At 36.6% G+C, this 17,052-nt stretch overlaps 1 protein-coding gene across 1 annotated transcript; it reads right to left on the minus strand.

The window, feature by feature from the left end:
• Positions 1 to 408: 408 nt before the first annotated feature.
• Positions 409 to 15,062, minus strand: Guf1 (GTP binding elongation factor GUF1). The gene is made up of 17 exons (XM_038312652.2): positions 14,844 to 15,062; positions 13,802 to 13,913; positions 13,484 to 13,632; positions 12,955 to 13,035; positions 12,147 to 12,224; positions 11,481 to 11,564; positions 10,340 to 10,404; positions 9,585 to 9,788; positions 8,180 to 8,319; positions 6,951 to 7,074; positions 6,174 to 6,306; positions 5,433 to 5,576; positions 4,774 to 4,907; positions 3,416 to 3,517; positions 2,473 to 2,592; positions 1,164 to 1,200; positions 409 to 558 (listed from the first exon to the last, which is right to left on the minus strand). Exons 1-17 carry the CDS (start codon positions 14,976 to 14,978, stop codon positions 421 to 423), a joined length of 1,980 nt encoding a protein of 659 aa, XP_038168580.1. The 5' UTR covers positions 14,979 to 15,062; the 3' UTR covers positions 409 to 420.
• Between the last annotated feature and the right edge of the window lie 1,990 nt (positions 15,063 to 17,052).

Raw genomic sequence — 17,052 nt, forward strand, 5'->3', positions numbered from 1 at the left:
CTGGAGACAGACACTTGGAACTTTACCCAGTAGGCCACAGTCACGTGGCGATACACAGATTACTAGAAATGGGTTAAATTAAGATATGTTAGCCAATAAGAAGCTAGGGCTAACGGGCCAAGCAGTGTTTTAAATAATATAGTTTCTGTGTGGTTATTTTGGGTCTGAGCTGCCCAGCAGCCGGGAAGCAACAAGTGGCCTCTCCTTTCAACAATTAACCTCTTTTAATTTTCAGAGGCAGTGCTTACAATCTCAGCTGAGTAGTGGAACATAAAAGGACTAGGCAATGTAGCACACATTCTACCTCTTTTCTTCCAGGAGGTTAAAGTTGAAGAGCCTAAAAGTAATAACTATTTCATAATTTTCATTCTGTTGTCAATGCAAATAAGAAGAAAAAGAGAAAACACCCACTTTCATGAATCATTTATTAAGCTGGGTTTTCAGAACTTTTATGAAAGCATCTTTTGGAATTTCAATGTTGCCAATCTTCCTCAGCTTTTTCTTCCCTTCTGCTTGTCTCTTTAAAAGTTTCATTTTTCGGGTAATATCACCACCATACTGAAAATAAAAAATCCAAATGGGTTCAAAGGAAATAATTATAAAATTACACCAAGGAACACCACAACCATAATCATATCACTGTGACATCATTTGACTCCTCCTCAGAAAATGATGTTACTATTTATTTAAGCTAAGCATATAACGTAACGACAACCTAATGCAGAGACTCTCAGGAGCAGACCTGTGCCAGAAACTTTACCAGGCACTTAGAAAAAGAAGTATTTTGTTTAGCAACAATGTAATTTTTTTTTTACTAAATAACTAAAAATAAAATAAAAAAATAATGTGGCAAGGTAAATTTCAATTGTCACTCTTGCAAGTGTGAGAGTCACTATAAATCTTTCATGTATATAACATTATGGTAGTAACATAAAATTCTCTTTTATATGGTATTACATAATAAAAGAGAAAATGAGAGGCATTTATTTTTAAATGTCTTTAAAATGATGCTAATATGGTTAAGTAGAAATTTGCTCTTTTAAAACAAAACTTGGAAATGAAATATATGATACATAAAAACTAAAATAGAAACAAATTTATAACACCACTAATTTTAAACCCATTAAATATAGTAAAGTAAAAAGAAAAATATATATACATACACATTTGGCCAAAACATTTTTTCTATATGCTTTCACACTGTAAAAGAAGAATTCTGTTTAGGTTGAAAGTTTATTACACAGTTCAAATGTATGTGATTTCTATACACAAATCTCGTTCTTTAGGCAAAGTTGATTTATGTAATTATTAGCTCGAATGTTCTTGTATTTCTTTTCATATACTGATTTTAAGATGCAAAAAGTCCACTTTAACATCTGCATATCCTATGGTAAGAAAGGTGCAGGTTGTGGTATGCACGAGTAGAAATACAAGCATTTGTGACTTCAATAAAGAGAATTACATTATTCCCAGCTCAGCTCATATTGCTGGCCTGACTGCCAATGGACAGTGACGAGTAAAGGATTTATTAATAAATCTACGTTTTATACAGCCCTTCTCAAGACAAACTACTGTTAATGTATCTAATCATCAACTATATACTGCATTACTATGACACTTCCAGATCAACACTAATTTTTTAAAAAGTACCTCTTTTTTTGAAAATGTATTTTCAATACAATTTATGTGAAAATGACCACATGATAAGTGCTTTATTTCCTACGATGTTGCCTAGAATTTCTGCCCAATTTCTGGATTTTCTAAGATACTGAATAACTAAAATAAAATAGTGTTAAAAATGAAATTATTCCCATAATGGGCATACATTTTATAAACTCTATATCAAAATGGTTGTTCTAGTTCACAAGTACTGTCATGTTAGGTTTACGTTAAGCTAAAATTAGTAGCAATTCCCACTTTGTCTTAACTGAAGAGTGTTTCTAACTTCCAGGGTCTTTAGAGCCCTAAGGGTGGGGCAAGAGAAGTGCTGCCCCAAGAGTCTGCCATCATCCACAAAACCAGCTTCCTACAGAAAGTAACCTATCTCCATATGTACCATAAACCACTAAGGGACCTGGTCTAGAAAACAAAACCCAGCATGTTATTTATAATCTTCCCCAATTCAGTGCTTCAGAGAAAATATTTTATTATTTCCTTAGGTTCTGTTCCTATCACTTACAATCTACCTGAACAAGTTATAAGCCATTGAATGAAACCTTACAGAAATCCCTTAACTCAGAAATTCAGTGAAAATAAGCAGAAATTCTTTAATAAACCTTCATAAATTATATCAATTGTAAGTAGCAAAACTCAATGTAAGTACACAAAGTAATTGAACATCAGTGGAAGAGTCGAATATTCTATCATCTCATGCTCTACAAGAATAAAGTGTAGGCCAAGATTAAAACTTTCACTGTGTTTTCTGGGCATAGTTCTAAAGCCAGCCTTGGACAGAAATGCACTTCAACTCACGTTTCTCTTGCGATTACTTTGCTTCCAATAGCAGCTTGGACTGCTATCTCAAACAGCTGTCTTGGAAGAGAATCCTTCAGACGTTCACATATGGTTTTGCCAACACTGTATGCTTTCTCTCTGAGACAGAAAAAAAGATAGCTATCCTAAATAGCTATCCTAAATATGAATATTTAAATTATCTTTATAGTCCATGTGCAGTAATTAACTGTAATAAAAGTAAAGTAAGTTTTAAGAGATTCAAATAGTACTCAACACTTTACTTAGTAGGCATTTTTCTATAACTAGATATTAATCTATACTACTTATAATTGTACTGATGAAAAATAAATTAAAAAATAAACAATTGCATTGATATGGCATAATTTCTAATAGTCTGCTAGTTTTAGAACATGTGTACCTGACTTCATGAATGATTTTTAGAAATATGAAGATCTTTTTGTTCTCAAGCCTAAAACCATCAATATAAAGATTAAAAACATTTTCTTGTACATTAACACAGTAAGGGAAAATTATTGACATGATAATACTACTTTGGCTATGATAATTCTATATTCTATATTTAGTAATAGGGAAAGGGCAATGTAAAAAAAAGAAGAAAAATTAGTAGATTAAAATCTATTTTAAGCCAGGCGGTGGTGGCGCACGCCTTTAATCCCAGCACTTGGGAGGCAGAGGCAGGCGGATCTCTGTGAGTTCGATGCCAGCCTGGTCTACAAGAGCTAGTTCCAGGACAGGCTCTAAAAAAGCTGCAGAGAAACCCTGTCTCGAAAAACCAAAAAAAAAAAAAAAAAAAAAAAAAAAAAAAAAAAAAAAATTATTTTTAATTATCTTTCAAAGTTTTAAGAACTGTATCTGCTCCAGTAAGAATGAAGAGCCATCAACCACACAAAAACACCCAAGGTGAGCATGCTCAGTTGGTGATCTTTTCTAGTCTGCTTACCTATGCACCACAGTCACCAGCTCTTCCACAATATTCCCATTCAGGAGAATATCCATTTTTATAAGTTCTGCAGGCTGGTAACCTGCATCTTCATAATCAAAACTAATGAGAACAAAGAGAACAATGGTAAACATGATCCTATAAATTAAATCTTATAAATACAACAAATTCCTTTTTCCTACATATTCATTAGCTGTCCTCACCTGAAGAAAACTGATTAAATTATTACCACACATAAAGTTTCATTTAATGAATGTGTATGTCCACAGCAAAGAACCAAATGTATCAACCTTCATTTATGAAATTAAGGTCCAAGTATAGGAACTATAAATCACTAGGAGAAGGAAAAGGAACTGGTTAAGGTAAAGTAGGAAAAAACAACCACCAAAAACAAATGTCAGCTCCTTCTATTGTTGCTAACAGGTGGTGAAATTTAGCTAACACTATTCTAATGGTTCATTATTAGTTTTCTGTTATCAATGACAACACTGGTAATGGAAACAAATAGAAACAAAAATAAAACAAACATGTTTAGATAACGCACTAATGAACTCCATTAAAAAGGGACACTTGGGTTTCCTACACAGATATACGGTTTGAACATTCAACATTTTTGTCAGGCCTGAATGAGCTAATCCATGTAATAGTACACGTGGACCTAGTACCAAGTAGTTACAACAAAGCTTAGCCAATCACAAACTAGTGCTCATGTTAGCTACTATTTTCATCAATATGGTCAAAGCTAACAGTGCTAGCTAGCAACAAAGTTTAATTCATAAAGCCACTGCAACAAAACAGACTGCCAGAGGCAATGTAAAAAGTTTCTTGCTTACTTAACACTTAACTCTTGTCCTTTTATTTGGCTGGGTTTCAAGTACTCCCTTAAAATACACAGATTTTTATTAGATAGGCAACGTCTGCCTGGGAAGACCTGGTTCTTGACTTCAGCGTTGGTAAATGCAGTGCACATTTAGCAGTTTTCATACTCAATATTTACATCTATTTTTCAAATGCAGGTAGATGCTCCAGGGACAAAATAACATACACATATATTTTAAATGTCACTTGGTCACAGATGTTCTTTGAAGTTAATGTCCAATTTTAAGACACAAGAAATTTAAAACTCTTAAGAGGTTGCTTACTTTTTCAGAGATTAAGTCTGATGAATCAAAAAGAATCTTTTCCTTCTATAAGTAAATTTCAAGCACTCTTTAATATCTATAATGTTTCAAGCTTCCTAAGCTTATATGACTCTCAACTTTCAGAGCTAAAGTTGCTAAGGATAGAAGAGCAAATTCTTACTATCAGCATATTCAAAAGCTCCATTGAGACACTTGTGACTGCCATTATTTTCTCACCTTGCATACCCAGAAGACAGAGACTTCAAAGAGTCATAAAAATCTACCACAATTTCATTCAAAGGGAAGAGGTATTTAAGTATAACTCTATTTTCATCAATAAAAATCATATTTTTCTGAATTGCTCTTCGTGCCTAAAGAAAGAAAAAAGATCAATGATAATCCAAACAAATACTGTTGAGAAAAGATAAGTTTTTAATTTCCAAATTATGATTTCTATAAACAAAAGTAAACAAAATGAAGTAATATTATTTAATGGTCTACAAGCAGGAGTTTTTTAATGTAAGAACAACATTACTTTTAAAGCAAAGCTTTTAATCTCTGTCACAGCAGTTTTACTTTCAAAATCATACTATATTCACTTTCAAGTGCACAGATAGGCGAAGTCACACTGAAGGCCTTCGGGATAAGTATGCAGTTCTTTTGCATTCCTTTCACTACAATACTGGGCTAATACTGACAGACAACCAGACTTAATGCTAGTGTGTAAAATCAAGATAGTGTATCAGTACTGGCTCCAGATGCAAGGCCCAAAACCAAGAACTATTTATTTAATTATCGAGGCCAATTCCTTAGCAAACAGAATCCTAAGTCCTACAAAATATAAGCCTAGGTGAGCAGTGCCCCAGGGACCGGAACCATCAGCCTTTGGGTTTCACCTGGCACAGCGCCATTATTTCTCCAGTGTATTCGGTTGGCGTGACAACAGTGCCCAGAACAACTGGCTCCAAATATTCTGCTACTTTTGACTTGTCAGGGAATTGTGCAGGGTTAATAATTGTGATTTCTTTTTCTTTATATTCCTAAAAATGAGAAAAATGAAAGGTATTTAAAAACAAACACTAATATAATTACGTTTCTTAAAGGTTTCTTTTATCATAGTATATTTTAGAACACAGTTATTGAACTTACTGCAATTAACAAAGCAGCAGCAATAACATCAACAAAAAACACCTAAAGATTAGACTATTACATAATATAGCCTTTCTCTTAGGAAACGAAAAGATCGTCCAATTACCAGCTTTTAACATTCTTAGTGATCTCAATACTAAAAGTATACATTAAAGTATTTTGGTTATTAACATTTACAAAACACACCTCATGAATAATCTAGAAAAAGTATGACAAAATGTTATATTTATAACTTGACTGTTTAAGGTATTCTAATTAGTATATAAAATCGGTTTATTTGTGCTCAGGTAGCAGTGATTTAAATAAGTAAATAACCACTTACATGGAATATAGTACTGGTTTTATTTATCACTAACTTAAAACTTAAAAATTTCCCATAAGAATGAAGGTTTTATTTTTTTATTTGGTTATTTATGACCAAAATTATCTTTCATATTATGAGCAGAATTTACAATGGTCCTCTCCTTCCTAATTCTATATTATGGTACCTTTATCAATTTTGCAGATGAAAGAACAGCTTTGTATGGAACAGTGGGAGTCGTCAGAATAACAGAAGCATTATATTCTTGCTCTAGTCTCTGGTTGAAAACTTCCATGTGCAAAAGTCCAAGAAATCCCAACCTGGATGGAGAAAAGGGGGAGAAAAACACCAAAATCCTTCCAAACGTCCACGTCCTACTGGGTTCTGTTTTCTGTTGTGAACACGGTGCTACTTTGTAAGAAAGGATGGAAATTGGGACTCATTCCAACAATTTGCATCTCTTGTATAATTTTATAAAATAAGACTCAAACATTCTACTATTTTAAAGTATCCACAAAAAAATAAACCCACTTGAGAAATGAGCAGACATGAAGATTTTTAGATATTTTACTCATAGAAACTGATCTTTAGGCCTGGTAAGATGGCTGAGTGGTACTGTGCTCATTGAGAAAACATAAGGACCCAAATTTGGATGCCTAGCACACACGAGAAAGGCAGGAATTGCAGAGTGCACCTGTGACCTCAGTGCTGGGAAGAAACAGCAAGGTACCAGGGTGATATCTCAGGTCGGTGATAGATCTCATCTCAAAGAACATGGTGTAGAGTCAGGTTGATCTCGGACCCGTGAGCATGACCTGATGTGCACACCACATATACGTGTGTATACATACACACAAATAATACAAAAAATTTAAACTGATCTTCAGAAATGTTAAGAAGCAAGCTACTCAATTAGAACTTATTTTCCTATAAAAAGTGACTCTAAGATGTAAACCTCCCTTACCTCCAGCCAGCACCCAGGGCCAGACTACTATCCCGATGCACTGTCACACTGGAGTCATTTAAAGTCAGCTTCTCTATAGCACTCTTCAGGTTATTATATTCAGACTGGTCTATGGGGTACACGCCTGGAGACACAAACATAATATGAAGCACTGTCAAGTTCAAAATTAACCATTTGGCATTTATTTTACTTTTCTTTATTAAATTGGTTGCTAGGTGTCTTGGAATCCATTAGCTTTAATGAATATATAAATGAATATATATATATAATGAATAAATATATTAATGTTTGGAGTGTTGACACTCCAAACAGTGGTTTTATGCTTTTGGAGAAGTACAAAAAGAAGAAAAAACTAAGCAACGAAGCTTATACATAATTAGGTAAATTATGTTTACTCCAAAAGTTAAAAGCATAACATGGTTCACTACTGTGATGAAAACTATTCGTAGGTTAGAAATAGGCCCAACTGACACTGGACTTCCCTTCCAGATCAGTTACTAAACTAAATATAAATTTACTTTTAGAAACTTACTGCTCAAACTATGAGAGCTACTACTGATTCCTCAGATTCTCTTCACCTCCTGCTCATGAAGTCTACAGTTTACAAATTCACTGCAGTCCAAATAACTGACTCTGCTTAAGTGCAGCAGTAATGAAGCTCGTGATCTGTGAGGAGACTATGAGGAGAAGCCAAGGGATAAAGACCCAGGTCAGAAAAACCGGATGACCCTCCATTAGGTCTTCATTATCTAAATGTCTGCAAGACTCACAGTAAACCATGTTCTGATGTCACATGTCCTAGAGGCTACACTGTTGTACTGCATCCACGAGTTTAACAACTCAACAATGTGGGATTAATTCTACTGAGAATTGTAATTAAAACACCCTATAATTAGAAAATCCAAGTGTAATCAACTAACTTTTCAGAGAAATAAGAAAATTCATGTTATTAAGATCTCCTAGATATTATTTCTTAAGAAATCCTAAATGAGCTCTCATATAAAATGTTACTATATACATCAAGTTGTAAAGTGATACATAGAAATACTGCATACAAACACACAGGCAAATATCATTTATATGTGTGTATGTGTGTATATATACACATACACATTACAAACAGATCTATAAGAATGTATATTATCCTCTAGTCCATTTTCAATCACCACAGATATACTTTTAATTAAAAAAAATTTGGTCTTTTGGTGTTGAATTTGTGAACTCCTCACCTGCAAATACCATTGGTTTCGCTGATTTAAACCCAGGCAAGGGCTCCACTGGATGATTATGTAAATATAATGTATCTCCTATTTGAGCTTCAGTGACATCTTTCATCCCAGCAATCAGAAAGCCCACCTGTCCTGCATATCTAAATAAAATTAGCATATGCAAATATTTACGGCTTTTCTGTTGAAAGTGTATACTCACAGTTCTGACTTCCTAGGAATCTGTCATATCCTTTCCAAACAAGCAAGTGGCACATACCAAATTCAACCTCTGAAGCTCATTAAGAAAACAAAGTGTCTTATCCATTGCCCTAATTCTCTACTCAGGCTGTCTTTTTGATTCTACTCACCTTTCACAAATTAAACACCAGCATCTAACATCTATTATGAAGCTAATACTACTGTAGAAAAATTTAGGAGACTGTCATGTCTATTACTATGTAATAAAGGTTCATTAACAAGGGGGAAAAAGGTAAATTTTTAACCAAACAGGAAAAAATAAACATGTAACAGCAGTCTATTACATATCTGATTTTCACATGAAAAAACCAGACTCCATGAATTCAGTTTTAGGTTTAAAAACCAAAAAACATACATAGTAGCAGACTCATTTACATATAGGTTGTAGCAGAGGAGCAGTAATGAATGAAGAGGCGGTAATGTTCAATACATACAATACATATATGCATACACATTACACATACAATACATGAAACACTTCATAAATAATTCACTGAAATTAAAATGGGCTGATTCAAAACATGTCACATTTCACATGAGGCTTTTTAGATACAACATCTAACTGTGGACTCTGATCCACATGCTTAAATATTCTATTTGACACTTTAGTTTTTCAGAGACAACCTGAAAAGCAAAACTATGAGGTTGATGTCATGTCTTCTCATTACCAGAGCAGCTACTCAGCAGCTGTTTCACAGCTAACTCAGATCTGATTTTTCTAGTTCATACTAATTTCTTAATCCTACTCCTCTATAAATTTTATTTAATCTAGGTTTAACCCTGCATTCCAGTGAAGAAAGGAGTGGTCAGTTTCTGTAGCACCTTATACTGCAAAATTTAGTTGTGATGAGATTAAATGTAAAAGGAAAAATAAATCCATTGAATGAATTGAGGCCCCCTAATACTTAATTGTACCATCAAATACATTAACATGAGAACCAAGTCTGTACTAGATCACTAAGTTATTTCTACTAATTAATAAAACCTAATTATGTCTATAGCCATAAAACTGCCCACTACAAACACATGAGATCCTTTTGACCCATTGTCTGGATGTAGAGCTGCAGTCTACCTATCACCCACTTTAATTCTACATTATGACCATTCTGAGCACACTGGGAGAAACACATACATAAACTTATTGTACATGTTACAACAGATTACTTACAATTTATGAGTGGACTGCTCATTTGGATTCAAAACGCCTACTTCATTAACTTCATATGTCTTCTTGGTGTGTGCAGATACAACCTTATCTCCTTTGGAAACCATGCCATCAAACAGTGCTATGTTGGCTATCACACCTCTATACTGGTCAAAGGCGGAGTCAAACACCAGTGCTCTCAACGGGTTTTCACGACATACTTTTGGACTATTATAAAAGTATATAGAGAAAATATCAAAAAAACTTATTTTCAATTGAGGAAACATATTATTTAATTTTTCAAAAGAAAATTACTCAAGAACCAAAGCAAAAAGGCCTTTCTATAAAATATGCTAGATAAATCTCAACCATCAGTTTTAAATTTTGAAATTATTTCAAAATAATATACATTTGAAATATTACTTTTTGAAATATATTCAAAAATATATATTTGAAAATATGAGTTGTATGCTCACTATACCGCTAAGACCAATTACCAATGAACTTATTTCCCTATGCTATGATTATCAGAGAGACTGCCAATATCCTTGCTTTCTTTTCCACTTTACTATACTGAAATTGAACTTGCCTTCTTTACATTTCACTAAAAGCAAAAGGTTATTCCACACTAGTGCAAGATCACTTGCCACATCCACTAGCTTAAAATGACAGATCAAGTTGATGGCCTATTAATCTAACCTATTAAATTATAAAGGTCTATAATTACTAAACTCTAAATTTAAAGTAGTGAATATGTGAATAGTATAAAAACTGCTTACGGAGGTATTCTTTCAATGACTGCCTGAAGAACACTTTCAACGTTTGTCCCAAGTTTTGCAGAAATCTGAAATCATGTAAAAACAAAAGCACTAAGATTTAAGGCTACACTCATCCTTCCTGGGGTCTTGTCATTTATGATCAGGAGGAAAAAATCTCTTATTCATTTATTTGAACACAGAAAAGAGAAAAGGATAAGGACATCTTCCCATTATTCGGAGTTAGTGACCCTATGATTTCAGGATTAAAGTGTAAGAACATTCTTGGTGTGTCCAGAAAGCAATGGAATGAGAATTAAAACAAAAATTTTGATGAGCAAAAATTATGCCTTTTAATGAAATGTATCACTTTAACCAATATCTATCAAATCCAAAAATACCTGCTCTTCAAAAACAAAATAACTTACAAGAAGTAATGCTAAGGACAGAAGAGATGACTCAGAATCTGAGAACCCTTGCTGCCTCATAGAGGACCCCAGGGTTACTTCCCAGCAGCCACAGCAGGGACTCACACCTATAATTGGAGTTACAGGATTTCCAAGTCCCACTTCTAGACTCCTTGGGTACGTGTACCACTGTGCAGAGTCTGGTGCTGGCACACACGTACACATAATGCTACACTGAGTTTCAAAAGGCTTTTAGTTCTGACATACACGCCAACTAAGTCTACAATGTAAGGAAAGTGGTAAAATCTTTAAGCCTTAGTTCATTTAAAAGTTACATAGCAACAATCTATATATTCTGACAAAATAAAGGGAACTTTCAATAGTTGTGCTAGCTAGTTTTATGTCAACCTGACATAAACTAGAGTCATTTGATAGAAACCTCATCTGAGAAAATGCCTCCATAAGATCAGGCTGTAGGCAAGCTTTAGGGCATTTTCTCAATTAGTAATTGATGTGCGAGGGCTCAGCCTACTGTGGGTGGTGCCATTCCTGGACTACTGGCCCTGAGTTCCATAAGAAAGCAGGCTGTGTGAGCCAGCGGAGGAAACTAGGAAACAGCGCCCTCCACAGTCTCAACCCCCAAGGTGTTCTGATGATGGTGTTTCATCACAGCAGCAGCAGCAACAATAACAATAACAACAACAACAACAAACAACAAAACTAAGACAATCACCTTAAAAAAAGGGGGGGACATTTACCTTAATGCATTCATCACTAGGGATATCAAACACTTTTTCAATCTGTTTTTCAACCCTTTCAGGATCAGCATTCTTTAGATCTATCTGTAAACAAAATTACTGAGTGAGCACAGTAAAAATAAAATTAGTTCACAGTAATAATATTTGGAGATCAATAACACTTTCTATGAGTTAACCTAATTGATCTCTCCATGATTTTTTCAAAAGAATTATTTACCTATGGGTAGTCTTATTTTACATTTAGCACCAAAATCAAGAAATGTAACTTAATGCAGTCTGAATTTTTTAATTAGGATTCCTAACTCTATAGTACTGGATGGACTTATATGGATAAAGTAAGCATTGACCTGATTCATGGACTGCACCGATTCTTAGTTCTAAGGCCCTCTCCATGGCAGTGGGGCTGGCACTTTTGCTTGGTCTGCCTTGCTCCCCTTTCCTACTGAAATACATACAATTTAGACGAACCTTTACAACTCTCTGAAAGAAATATGTGACCCGCAATTCTATCACAAGAAATTCAGAGGTAAATCAAACTGGTAATCTAAGTGAATAGTAACTGCAGATCCCTCATATTAAGGAAAAAAAAAAAAACCATACTTCACAATTAAACATTAAAATGTAGAAGGTAAATAGTGAATGGCATTGGTGTCACATTTTAATTACCTTGTTTATAACTGGAATTACTGACAACTGTGCTTCAAAGGCAAGAAAGAAGTTTGCTACAGTTTGAGCTTGGATACCCTGGAGGCAAGACAACAGAGACCAAGATGACTGTTTGACACTAAATGTATCACAAAATTACTAAATCCATACCATTCCATATATCGTCATTAAACTGAGATTTTTGGATCGCGCTAATAAAATGATAAAAATATGCCCTCTGTCGGAAAACAGCCACAGAATAACACATGGTGAACAGTGCCTTGGGGAACCGTGGGAGAGGCTGCAGGAAGTAGGTAAAGGGCTTTACCAAAAGTGAATTCTGTTCCCTGTGTTGTTCTTGGATGTGATTTCATGCTTCCTGTCTTAAACAATGCAGTCAATTCATAGGACATGTTTATTATTGTTGGAGCAAAAATGAGACACTGTTAAGCATTTTTAATAACTTTTTTGCTGATTTCTATGGCATATTTTCTGGAACAGGTGTTCCTTGCCTTCCTGTAACCATTTTTTAATTAACTTGCTATAAAAAGAGCTAGTTCTCCAGAATAAATTAAGTCAGTAGCTTCAGCTCTGTCTACCCCATTCATTTCAGTCCCAGGTCTCGATGACAGATCTGCAAGATGGACAAAGATTGGCACCATCAACCAGCCAGAGCCAGAGCCATACCCTAAGACCTAAGACCCTTCGTTCTTCCTCAGTTGTGTTTCCTGACCAGGGAATAGCTTTGTCCCCAGAGCTACCTGCAAATATCACAACTGTGTTGTGTTCCATCATGTCATGTCACGTCATGTACAAAGAAAGATCTTACCTCATTTGCATCGACCACCAGTAGAACACCTTGGCAAGCAGAGAGTGACCTGGACACTTCATAACTAAAATCAACATGGCCCTAAAAAGCAAAATATTGGTACCTTTAAATATCAGCTATATTTTTTAAAGAAACAGATATTATTGCTAATCTACTGATATGACAAAAACTTGTAAAATGTGTACTGGGGGAAGTTATGAAAATATTTGAAACAAGCTATACTAACATCAAAAAAAAAAATGAGAAAACAAACACCAAAGGTAGATGTACAAATTCATCCCCCAAAATGAGAGAATTTTGTTTGGAATATCAACAAGACTAACTTCAGCAATTTTTTTTTTTTTGGTTTTGCGAGACAGGGTTTCTCTGTGGCTTTGGAGCCTGTCCTGGAACTAGCTCTTGTAGACCAGGCTGGTCTCGAACTCACAGAGATCCGCCTGCCTCTGCCTCCCGAGTGCTGGGATTAAAGGCGTGCGCCACCACCGCCCGGCAGCTTCAGCAATTTTTGCTAAGTCAATCTGAAACTTACTGGCGTGTCAATGAGATTTAAAAGGTACTGCTTTCCTTCAAAATTGTAAAATAGAGTTGCTGTCTGCGCTTTCACGGTGATTCCTCTTTCTCGTTCCACTTGTAATTTATCAAGAACCTGCTTATTTTTCTTTGTCTTATCAATTGTTCCTAGAAACAGAAGAAGCATTGATTGATTTCTCCAGGTTTTAAAACAAAACATTAACCATAATTATCAGAAAACATTAAAGATATAATGGCAAAATATAAGACATCATGGTAAAACTAAATTCCCAGTTACTCAAGGCAATCACAAGCTTATGATATAAAATGAAAATACCTGTTAGTTCTAGAAGCCTGTCAGCTAAAGTACTTTTGCCATGATCCACATGTGCAATGATGCTGAAATTTCTAATATCTTCAACAGGAAATCTGGACATGTCAGGTTTCTCCTAAAAAGGGAACAGAACATCACATTTAGGGGCATAAAATTTGCATACAACAAATTACAAATTCAAAGACTCTTAATCTGTGGGCAATTTCACTAATTTCACTTACTTTACCTCATTTTTTTTCCTACAATAAAGATATACGACTAGGCCTAACTACAAAGAACAAATTACAAGACTTACCAATATGTCAGTTCCATAAACAAAGCTAAATAAAACCCCCTTACTTAATACTTCCATCATGTATTGAGCCAATCGCAAGTTTACTTTCATTAATAAAGAAGGCAAGACAGAATCGAGAGTATGAGAATACCTTTCATGCAAAAACCTCCTAGAAAGTCTTTACCACAGTGAGACACACCACAAACTGCTGGAAACGGGAGTGTGTGCGCGCCCACTGGTCATTGTCCCCCCAAGTGGTTTTCATCATCAGGAATCAATTGAAATTGTAATGACTGTAACGTTTATTTTGGCTTTCACTGAGTTATTCCATATAAGGCAGATGAAGGTATAGGGAAACTGTCCAAACAAAACCGTCACAGCGGCATTGTAGTCTCTTTTTCAACCATCCCATTCAGGTCAAAGTTCTTCAAAACTGCACCACTTTCAAAAACCCTGAATTGGGACGAATACAAATCCGTGTTTTCTAACCACAAGGCATCTATCAGCTGGAGTCTTTGCGTCCCACAAACCTCCAAGTTTGATTATTATCTCGACTCGGATACAAAGTCAAGCAAGTTGCCCAAGAAGCATAACTAACAAACCCAGGAAGACCTTTGCTAGAGAGGAGCAGCTTCTCAGAGGTTTTCAGAAGCAACACATGCTCAAGACTAACCCTGTCCCTAAGCCTGGCTAGCGAGCAGCCGGGGTCGAAGGGCTCGCCCTCCGTGCACACGCGGAAGCCCAGCGCCATCCCCGGGGAGAGCCGGTCACCTTGTGCTCGGCCGTGCTGAAGGGCCTGCGGGTGGCCCCGGGTTCCAACACGGCCACCTGCCGGGAGCAGGGAGGCAGCAAGCGCGCGGCGCCCGCGGCCCACGGCGCGAGAGCCCGCCCGGCGAGCGTCCACATGCCGGGGCGGCTCAGGACCAGGCCTGGAGAGGCCGCCCCATCCCAGGGCCCGCTTTCCTTCCGCGGCCACAGGCGTGCGCCAGGCCTGACGCCACTAAAACGCGCTGCCTGCGGGTCGCGCCGCTCATGACGTCAGCGCGCCTCCGCAAGGGGTCGAAAGGTCAGGGTCGGAGTGATGCGGGGACCGGGGCTGACTACAGTTGGTCGCTCTGCGGCTCCCTCTGTCTAGGCAACTGCTGCCGGACGTCCGTCAGAACCCGCCTTTGAGAGCAGTGGGACAGAGGCACCCTATGCCTGCTGTCGGCGTGCAGCGGCTCCCCGCAGGGTCTGGGAGTCCATGGGTCTCCATGAAGTACAGCCTCTGTGTTCTGTTGCATGGGAGACACAGCTTGACCCCCTCCACTCTGAAGCCCGCCGTGGCTGGGGAGTTCTTTTGAGAGACGGGAAAAACTGGAGTGAGTGGCTTCTACGAAGAAAATTACTTCAGACTTAGCCAGGGTGAAGCATAGAATTATTTATGAAAATATAAAAACAGGAAGCGAGCGCATCGGAAAGCAAGGATGTGGGCTTCTCTGTGTCCGTGCAAAAGTAATTCACGCTTCAAAATTGTTAAGAGAATTTATTCTGGAGCCAAACAGACCATGCACCCCCCCTCCAACACAGGTTTTAGGATACCCCATAATTTTACATCCCAATGAAAGAGCGATTTTATGAGCTTTTTATGGTGGCAGAGTCTTAAGTAAAAGTAGTTTTCAAACTCTCTCTCTCTCTCTCTCTCTCTCTCTCTCTCTCTCTCTCTCTCTCTCTCGTCTGGCTGTGGATCTCTGCATTTGTTCTTATCTGTTACAGAAGGAAGCTTCTTTGATGATAAGGCTACTAAATTTTTAAGTGGCTTGTAATGAAAAAAACAGCATGAAGTTTCACCAATTTGCATATTCCTTTGGAGTATGCAGAATCCCTTTACATGTCAATCATTTAGTCCTATATATGTATATATGTCTGCAAACTGTCAGGTACAAGGTGAGTTGTTGCAGATACAGATGTTCCACAGTTTAGTGTCTCCAGCACTTGATAGTTCACATAAAAGATGCTAAAGAATTAAGGATGCCCCTATTACTAACACAGTTCATATCTTCTTCTTCTTCCTCCTCCTCCTCTTCTTCATTGTTGTTGTTCTTCCTCTTCCTCCTCTTCATCCTTCTCTTCCTCTTCTTCTTCCTCCTCTTCTCCTCCTCCTCTTCTCCTCCTCCTCTTCTTTTCCTTCTTCTCCTTCTCCTTCTCCTTCTTCTCCCATGTTGACTCTGACTGGTACAGCCCATATGAACATGGGTGTAGGGCATCCTATCGTGGGCCACATTCCTGAAGAAAACTGACTTTCCCTTCCAAAAGGACAAAGTAGAAATGATCTACATGCTTTGTATACATATATGAAGCTAGCAATGAATATTAAAATACATGAAAAATGACATTTGAAAAATGCTATCATTTAAATAAAAACACAAGGAAAGCAATATTCTTAAACTTAAGTGTTGAGGGTTTGTCTTTTTATTCAGCTGTAATAAAAATGAAATCAGAAAAGAAGTTATAGACAGACGTTTTTAGTGTTGATTTCCACTGCAGCTGACAACCACAGAGAGGTATTTCTGGTATTAGTGAGCCATTATAGCAGCAAAGGGATTATTTTAGTTTGCCTGTGTATACTCCATTCTGGAGCTTGTTGTCATTATTTTATATTCTTGCATAATTACAAATAGGATAATATTAGAAGATAATGTCTTCAATCAGGCAGACAGCAGTAGGAACAAAGGGCATTGGCGAGAGAGACACCTTAGAATCAGAGTTAATAGAGCTTAGTGAAAATTTAACTTATTTTGACAATGCGTGAATGATTACATCTTGGTATCATTCCTTAAGATGGGATCATTTCTTAAGACAATGAGGAAGGCAAATAAATCATTTTGGAATACGTTGTGTGTGAAATGTGTATCAGGTAGATTATCTGGAGCTGAGAAGAAAGGTCCAGGGTTCTGAAAATTGTTTACATATGCATATTTCACAAAACCACGAGAATGAG

This window comes from Arvicola amphibius, chromosome 1 (assembly GCF_903992535.2).
Source record: "Arvicola amphibius chromosome 1, mArvAmp1.2, whole genome shotgun sequence".
Taxonomy (NCBI): domain Eukaryota; kingdom Metazoa; phylum Chordata; class Mammalia; order Rodentia; family Cricetidae; genus Arvicola; species Arvicola amphibius.